Below are 9,768 nucleotides of genomic sequence, written 5' to 3'. Positions count from 1 at the left end.
AATAATTAGTGATAGTATTTGTATGAATATTCGAGTTTTTTTTTGTTTTTTTTAAGTTTGTTTGTTTGTCAATTTGTTGTTTGTCAATAATTAGTGATAGTATTTGTATGAATATTCGAGTTCTTCAGGGACTACATTTAGGCCCTAGGGATCATTGGTCAGTCCCTGGAGTTGTGTTTTATTTGTGTGTTTATATTGAATAAAGTCAAAGTCAAAATTAACACATAACCATTTAAAGTGAGGGGGAAGGGGGTTGCGATAGGCGGATCCCGTCTGTCTCATACCAAAAAAGTGATACTTTCTGGATAAGGCTTTCCAGTTTTGGCCTTAATACATGTACAACATCTAATTTGCAAAGCTAAGTAATCAGAAATTCTTATTTTGATATGCTACTGTCGTTAAGCCTACTTTCCGAAATTAATTTGCAGACATAAAGGTAGACAAGGAAAGTCAAACACAAAACATAAACTGAAAACATTTATTACAAATAACAAGACCAGTTAAAGGAGTTTCAAGACACTATTAAAGTTTTAATAGATCTTCATTTAACCTTGCTTTATCGAAAGCTCTACTAGTCTTGACTTGTAACCAATTCAAACCACTGCCTTAGGGCATCACTTAGCACCACCGGTAACGAATTGATATCCCTTAGTATCAAATAATACGGAAATGGGAATTGGTCCATATAATTTCGGATTTCCTTTAATCGACCCTCTTCGAAAATTGGCTGACGAATATCTAATATGGAATCCTGAAATTAATAAGAAATACGTTAAAAATTCCAAAATGTTAAAAACACATTTTTTGGTAACATTACAAAGATACTGGTATGAAACCGGTAAATACGTGAAAATCAAAATCAGATTTTTATTTATTTTTTAAGCAGTGATGTTTTGTATCAGAAATTAAAAGAAACAATACATTACCTTATAACTCGAGTCAGAAGAATACGTTCATGCAACGTATACTATTCGAAAAATCATACATATAATGTTTTATTTTAATATACTTTTTGTTAGTCACAGTTTTTCAGCCATGTTAAGTTTAAAACTAACCAGCACAGTTCTTATATTGCAAACAACACTTTGGAATGGGGTTCAGTAATACCTAACGCATAGAAAAATCAAGAGTCGTTGAAATTAAGGTTTAGGAATTAGTAAAAATAAACGGACTGATTTTACAACTAATGCTGTTTGGTCATCACGTCACCACGTCATTTGCTCTGTCAGAATGATAAATATTAGTCTGTCTAAGCACGTTGCAGTTCCCTGATCGAAAATTAACCCTTTTAAACTATGGTATTGATGATGAGACAACCCTTTACAGGTTTTCATACAATGCTTTGATTATTCTTTTTTGATAATCTCTGTTCAGGCTTCAATTCAACTTTGTATTTACCATTTCCACAGATTACATCGTTCGTACCATTAAACCCTAGGCTTCAAACATACAAGTGGAAAAGAGATAATACAATACACCATGAATTTCCTATCAACAATTAAATGATCAACATTAGATTTGGCTCAAAGTGTATGAGAATGCAAGCCAAAGTGTATCAAAGAATGTTTCTAGAGATCAGCTCAAATTAAATGTAAAATATCTAATGGTCGATTCTCCCAGAGACATATTATTGCAAGGGTATTTCTGGGCAGAGATGCAAAAATACAACTGTGTTTACATAAATGTATTTCAGGAGCTGCAAGCTTTCGGTTGCGACCAAGGGTTAATTTTCACACTTTCATAATAGCTAGCTTGTGAAATAAATAATTATCAAGATTAGGATATTTAAAGCTGCAGTGACGACAGTGGTCAAGTATGGTTCTGAAGCATGGGCACTCCGAAAAACGGAGTAAGATTTGCAAGATTTTTTCCCAGAGAAATTGTCTACGGATTGTTTTGGGTACCCGACTGGCTGACCGTATCTCAAACAGTAGGCTCGGTGGAAAATGTGGTTCAGTCCTGCTATCTAGGGCCATAATGGGAGAAAGACTAAGATGGATAGGGCGCCAATCTGAAGATTAAGGATGACAGATTGCCAAAGATTGTCCTTTTCGGCCAACCATCTAGGGCTAAACAAGTCCCCGAATGGAGTGGGAGGACGTCGTAAGGAAAGATTTAAGGGAAACGGGAACTTCCTGGGAGCGTGTAAAAAGGGAGGCTTTGAATAGATTGGGATGGAGGGGAGCGTGTGTAGCTATGTTGGCCTCAGGCGGCTTGGTACTGCGGAAAAATTTCGAATCAAACAAAACCTGAAGCTATGAAAAAAGTTGGAAAGGGAGTTAAAGGCGCTTTTGAGGAACTCGCTCTCAGCTCGCTTGTTTATAAAAATTCGGCTACAAGTTCAGATACTTCGGGGATTATTGAGCGAACTCTTAAAGATGTAGCAGTAACAAAATAAAATATGAAACAGGCTATTGCGCAGAAAGTTAACGAAGCACTTAAAATTCACCCCTCGACCGCACCATCCGCTGCTGAAATTGAAAAGATAATTGGCGTAGTTCACGATGCGATTATATTGGAATTTACTCCGAGATTTGACAGGATTGAAAAAGACCTGAAAATATCTCAAAACCAACTGGAATTACTTGAAAATTGAGTTGTTAGAGTTGAAACCGAGCTGGATGATGCTGACCAAGAGTGGAGACTGGATATACTACTGTTCAATGGTGTCAAACAACCCCCCGGTGTTGACGTAAAAGATGCAACAATGAATATTATACGCAATAAGATGGCGTTCTCAGGTCTTGCTGATAGTGATGTTATATATGTGCATAGGTTTCGGCTGAACTCTGATGATAGCCGCTCTGATAAAATTGTTCCTGTTTTAGTTAAGTTCAAAGACGGCCACACAGCTGTGAAAGTTTTTGCTTACAAAAAAAAACCTTGCGAACACAAAGATTTTTGTGGCTGAGAACCTAACAAAGAAAAAAAGAGAATTGTTGAATGCTGCAAAGAAAAAATACGGCAATAAGTTCGTGTGGTCAAACCAAGGTCAGATCTATGTCCGTCCGGAGAATGCAACCTCTGCTCGTAGACTTTCGTCTCTGAGTGACATATTCGATCGTGATTGAGTGTCCTGTTTTTTTTTTTTTTTTTTCTTTGTTTATTTATTCTTATTATTATTATTCAATTATTCCTATTTCCTTTTTTCCAGTTTATGTATGGGTTTTATCCCTAATGAAGAAAACAAGATCGTGGCTTTTTATTTTACTTTCTTATTATGGTTAGTCTACTCCCAATACCTCGGTTAGAGTTGCTTGAAAAAAATTCGCTCTCAGTTGATGATGTTTTATCACATCAGATAGGTCTCCATTTTCAAGATCGAGTTGATGAATGCCCAAAGCCACTCCGTCCCAGCCGCTACGTTCGTTTTGAAGAGTTTGGTTAAATTAAGAAAGAGGTGAATAGTCTGTGTGTTGCTCAATGGAATTGCTACAAAACCTCGGCTTTTGAAGAAATAATTCAGTTTTTTAGTAATATTGATATTGTGATTGGTATTTTTGGAATTTGTGAATCATTCTTGAGTATGTACAGTTTTCTCTCTTCCTACTCTTTTCCAGGCTACCAACTGATATCAAAGTCGCAGCAGTCAATGGGGCGCGGGGGACTTGCATTTTTGGTGAGAGAGGGATTGAATTTTAAGGAAAGGGAGGACCTTTATTTATGGAATGAAGGTGCTCATCCGGAGGAATTTTTTCAGGAGTTTGATCCGTTTTTAAGTAGGGCCCAGTCTAGTCGATCAGAGTGCGTTATTCTGGGTGATTTTAACTTTGATTTATTGAATTTAAATAGTGTTAATTTAGAATTTTTAAATCTTGCATTATCTCTGAGGCAAGCATTCTGTGATGTTCTCTTTCAACCTGCTTCTGACCACCTCCCGATTGTTTGTATGATAAATAGTATTAAAACTTCAGCTAAAAACCTAAGTAAGAGAGTTTATAGAGATTTGAGAAATAATAACTTGAGAAAGCTGAAAGAGCAAGTTAGTACTATAGCATGGGATGAAGTTAGCGAAAAGCAAAATGCAACTACAGCGTTCGATAGGTTTATGAATATTCTCTTACCGGTATATGAGGTGTCTGGTCCTCTGAGGAAAATAAAAGGAAAAAGAAAATGAGCCAAGAAAGCCAAGGGTGACCACAGAATTGCTTGAAATGATGGAAATACGAAACCAGCTTTTTGAAAAACATTTACAGAGCCCGGAAAATGTGAGTTTATTTGAAGAATTTAAGCGAGTGAGAAACAAAGTTAAGCATAAGCGTCGCAGTGAGAAAAAAGCATATTATGCTTCTGCTTTTGATGGTAAAAGTGGTGATGCAAAAGAAACCTGGCGACTAATAAACGAGGTTTTAAAAGGGAAGATTAATGATAGTGATGGAGTAAAGAGTCTGTTGGTGAATGGAAGTGAAATCACTGATAAACAGGAAATGGCAGATGGATTCGGAAAATATTTCACGAACACAGGCGCAAGTATTAAGGAAGAAGTAGCTAAAAAGTCTGGAAGACATCTGGAGAAGTCCTTTATTGATAATCGAGGCGAAGGACGCATTTTTTCGTGCGAGAGGTGCAAAGCAAAGGAGATCGAGAGCACAGTGAAAGGACTAAAGTCCAACTCGGCCGGAATAGATGGACTTAATCTTAGAGCTGTAAATACTATCCTAGTTTATATACTACCTTGTCTAATTGATTTAATAAATCTATCACTCCAGACCGGTGAATTCGCTAGTGGTCTGGAACTGGCAAAGGTAATACCATTGTATAAAGGGGGCAACAAACAACAACTATCGAATTGGCTACCGATTTCGTCATTACCTATTTTTTCTGAAATCTATGAAAAGATAATTCACAGGAGACTTTATGAATATTTGGATAAACTAGGAATATTGTGTGACAGCCAATTTGGATTCCGCAGTAAACATTCTACTAGCCATACTGTTCACCTTCGGGATGAAGTCAATGGAGCTCTAGAAACAGGTTTTATTCCTTCAACGATCTTTGTCGACTTCAAAAAAGCCTTCAACACTGTGGATTTTGAGTTGTTACTGTATCGCCTGTCTTGTCTGGGGATACAAGAAGTTTGTTTGAATTGGTTTAAACCGTATTTTTATGGAAGATCAAGAAAAGTAATGCTAGATAACATTATTAGTGGAGTCTGTTCTATAAAATTTAGACCTCCACAGGGCTCAGTCCTGGGTCTATCACTCTTTGTTACATGCGTCAATACTTTAAAGTTCTACGTTCCTGAAGCAACTGTTAGAGCATTTGCAGATGATACTGTTTTGACAATTTCTGCACGGTCACTGGACGAACTAGTGGATAAAGCAAACCGAACGCTGGAAAACATTTTGGTGTTTATCTCTCTGACTTACCTTACTGTTAAAACAACTTATATGGTTTTTAGTGTGAAAGGAAAAATTGTATATGGTGCTTCTATTTAATTTGAAAATGTGTCGCTTTCACAGGTTTTCGAAAATAAATATTTAGGATTTTATGTTGATAATGATTTGAGTTGGAAGAAACATAAATATGATTCTAAACTTGCACGAGGTCTTGGAGTGATGCGGCGTTTGAAACACGTGTTACCTTTAACTGTTTTAAGAAATACATATCATACTGTTTTTCACCCTTTTATTATCTATGGTTCCTTTATTTATGCATCTAATTTTTCTTCAAATATTTAAAGACTGCAGATTCTTCAGAATAAGGCACTACGAGTACTGGGTGAGTTTGTTCAGTATGAGAATACACGTGAATGTTTTATCACTTTTAGAATTTCAAATGTTCTTCAGATCAGGGACCATCAGGCGCGAGTGTTTATTTACCAAGTGCTTAATAGATTATCTCCAGAATATTTTAGAGATTTTTTAAAGTTTAATTCTGATTATCATCATCATAGGACTAGAGGTCGCGGAAGCTTAGTCTCAGAAGTAAGGAGTACGAGTCGATCTAGTTTTGCAATTGGAAATTATGCAGTTAACTTTTGGAATGGTTTCCAGGAGAGTATTAGGGAGTCAGAAAACCAGTTTCAGTTTAAAATTAGATTAAAAAAGTTTTTGTTAGGTGGGAATTAAATATATATATATATATATATATATATATATATATATATATATATATATATATATATATATATATATATATATATATATATATATATATATATATAAATATATATTTTTTTTATTATTATTCGGGAGAGTTAAATTGTATTGAATGGTATGAAAAGAGTAGAAAGAGTGAATGAGTTTGGTTTAAAATAAAAGATTGTGTGACGCTGCTCAAGCCACGATAGTGGCTTAATAAAACGTCATACGTTCTTACCGTTTCTACGTTTGTTGATAATGTTATTCAAAAACATGTGGCATGTGCCCGCTAAGTAAGATGTAATTATTAGTTGAAAATAAAGTTATCTCATCTCATCATCTCAGCTGGATAGATTTCCCCCCATATTAAATCCGATTTTAATCCGAGTTAAATCCGAGTACTGATTTGTCAAGCTCCTCTCTTTAATTGATTTCTCAATTCGTTATTTTATAGTCTTATATAGCAGTTTAGGTTGCCACATAGCGTAGAAAAATTCTAACTTCGCAGAATGGAGACAAACACTCGAAATAAGATCTAATACATAGAATGATAAAAACGAGCAAATTATTTTAAAACTATCAAATAATTAAAACAAATTAAGCATTAAAACTAAATTCAGTTGAAAAAAGATAATAATCATAAAAGGGTTGATACTGCTTTATGATAAAAAATCCTAAATTTGCAAGAAGTTGGGCAAGGGGAGACCCCCCCCCCCACCTTCTACCAGAAAAAAAAGTTCATACGATACTTTCAAGAACATTAAAAAAAATTATTACAGAGCTGCAAAGGGCCAATACTAGACTCCAAAGACAAATCCTTCCCCCTCACCTATTACTCTTTTTTATAGTAATACAGAGACAAATTGAGAGATAGCTTGTCATTGAAGTCACCAGAAAGCACATATTGTGTCTTCGAAAATATTTAATTAGTCTTGCTATGAGGTTGCTGAGAGTCAATCCTGGACTCCAATGACAACCCCCCCCCCCCACCACCACCACCACCTAATATATCTTTCATAGCAATAGAAAAATAAATTGAGATTGCAGGTCATAGAAGAAGCTCTGGGTATTAGCAGAAAAGAACCGTAAGATTCCCCAGGCCTTCTCCTGGAATTTTATTTTCGTACTCTTATACAGACATTTCTTAAACTTTTTTTTCTTTTTAATGCACACTCTTTATGCCTTTGTTATTATCTTATAGACCTGAATAGTAAATTCAAAAGCATATGAATAGTAAAATAAAGTATAGAATAGTAAATAGACCTGAAGAGTAAAAAAATACCAAAAAATGACAAACAAACAAAATAAGGATATAAAACTAAAATTCCTCTCAAGATCCATGAGAAATGTGAATACCAATATCCGATTAAGCAAAAAGTGCATTAATCAGAAGACTAAACCAACCTTATTTTCTGGGTTATCAATGATGACAAAGACCATAAAAATAGATGCTTCTTTGGCTCTTCGGATGGCTTGCCTAACTGGTTCTATTCCCTCACTAAAGATACCCCGGCCGTCTGAAAGCACCACAAGCAATTGTGCCAGTTCTGACGACGAATGTAATCGACTTCGAGATTGCAAAAGATTAGCAGTTACAAAATTAACCATTTGGCCAATGCGAGTCTTCTTTTGAGCAAATGCGAGATCGTGAAGTAATCTAAAAACAAGGAGAAGATGAAGTTAGCTATATGTGTTATCACTTAAATTTCTGAGTGGAAGTTAAAGATATCTTGTATTTAACCAGACTAGGAATATACTAAATCAGTGCCTTTTGCCCACAAATCTTGGTACGAATTTTGAATTACAAAACTATACATTTGAAATAAAAAAGGAAATTGGACTTACGAATACTAGAAAAGCTAAGTTATTGGAACACGTAATTCTGAATACATGTAGAAAAGGTGAGAAGTTACAAAATATTCTAAGTTACAAAATATTTCTAATGTTGAAGTAGTGGGCCAGAATTCAAATTTCCCTCCAGCACCAATACCTGACAAATACAGATTCTTTCAGATGCACAAATTCATGAAAATGCACGTATTTTTCAAAATAGAAGAAAAGCAAAAAGAATGAAAATGGTATTTTTCCAAATATTGAGGGGCGGGGTATTTTTTATTTCTTAACTAGGGGAGGGAGCCATTGCCCACCCTGCTCCTCCCCAATTGTCATCCTTGGGTTTTTTGATGGTCAAAGCTTTTAACCTAATGACTTTACTAAGGATCGACCGTGGGAGATGGACACCCGTCAACAAAATGACTTTATTCGAACGAGTTTGACATTCTATTATACCTTAGGCATAGAAGCTACCTTTCAGAGCTAGGATAGCTACTTTGTTTAATTTGTAATTAATAAAATACCCGTCACCGAAATGACTTAAGATTTCCCAAAAATTCCCACAAAAATGCATAGGAGACACATAATTTTCGCCTTTATGAAAGACACAATATAAACTTATGCAAGGACTCGACTTTATCTTGTTTCTAAAAAGTTTATCGACGATGCTATGGTGCTTTACTTGGATAAAATGTAGTCTTCTAAAAATAAACATTTCAAAACGGAAGTATCACTGTAAAGATTGTATTTCAGGAAGCTCCAGTTCTTATAATATCTGTTTTTTTTTGCATTCACAAAAAGAGATGTAGATTTTCCAGGAAAAAAAGTTGCCTCTAAGATGCTAAGGAAAATCAATTTCTGACTCTTAAAACGTGATTCGGTATAAGTAAGATCAGGGTCTTCTTACTTAAATTGCATTGTAATACCAGATAAAATGCAAGATGCGTTAAAATACAACAAAAAATTAATCAAAAAAAAAAAAAAAAAAAAAAAAAAAAAAATCAAAATATCCGAATTTGGAATTTTAGGATAGACTTTCGCAAAATTATTTTTATGGAAAATTGGAAAGTACACAATTTAAATTCAAAATTTTCTAGAGAAATTTCAATATTCTAACGAGTTTGACATTCCATTATCTCTTTGAAGTTACCTTTCAGAGGTTGGCCGGCGTTTACCCCCCGGAAAAAAAACCCGCCGCGGAAAACACCCCCCTCCCCCCGTGGAAAATAAGGCTTTCCAAATTTGACAATTTTATCTTAGATTTGTTTTTTTTTCTTTTGGCGGAAGAAATTTTGGTACTTGTGTATTATATGCCACTCACTGAAGTTTACGCTTTGTAAAACTGAAAAAATTTGTCGCTTTCACACCGGTTTCTTTCGTAGTTTCTTTCAGCTTAGCGTGAGACAAGACAAGATAAGTGACAAAATAGATGAGAAATATTCGAAGTCAGAAAACAATTCTTACTTCATAATATAAAGAATAATTGTACTTAACACATTTTGCATGCAGACCCAATATACCTTACCCCACCCCCTAATGTGCAAATACATAGACCAAATTTTTTTCAAAGTAGCGAAGAAACCAACGAAGAAACCGGTCTGTTCTCGAGTTGTACATAGCGTAAACTTGAGTTTTTTATGGAGAGAGCCGGAATTCCCGGGATTATTTAAAAAAGATGAGAAATTAAATTAAAAAAAAGTTTTTTTCAACTGAAAATATGGAGCAACATCAAAACTACAACATCAAAACTTAAGACGAATATAAGTTATTAAGTAGCCTATATGAAAGGAGTTGTCCCCTCCACAAGACCTTGCTCTTTACGCTAAAGTTTTGACTTTTTGTCCTAATTCTT

General features: G+C 34.9%; 1 protein-coding gene across 2 annotated transcripts in view; it reads right to left on the bottom strand.

Annotated features, from left to right (window-relative positions):
* Positions 1-470: 470 nt before the first annotated feature.
* The window catches only part of LOC148955225 (midasin), a 348,425-nt gene continuing 339,127 nt past the window's right edge, over positions 471-9,768 (bottom strand). For both annotated transcript variants that reach the window (XM_089100939.1, XM_089100949.1), the window contains 2 exons: positions 7,488-7,740; positions 471-751 (listed from right to left, as the gene is read on the bottom strand). In XM_089100939.1, coding sequence (XP_088957065.1) covers positions 572-751; positions 7,488-7,740 — 433 coding nt within the window. In that variant the 3' untranslated portion in view covers positions 471-571. The remainder of the gene's footprint in view (positions 752-7,487; positions 7,741-9,768) is intronic.

This window comes from Artemia sp. Qi Xiang Cuo, chromosome 2, assembly GCF_049724085.1.
Source record: "Artemia sp. Qi Xiang Cuo chromosome 2, ASM4972408v1, whole genome shotgun sequence".
NCBI classification, from domain to species: domain Eukaryota; kingdom Metazoa; phylum Arthropoda; class Branchiopoda; order Anostraca; family Artemiidae; genus Artemia; species Artemia sp. Qi Xiang Cuo.
Note: the sequence above shows the minus strand (reverse complement) of the source record. Positions and strands in the feature narration are given on the sequence as shown.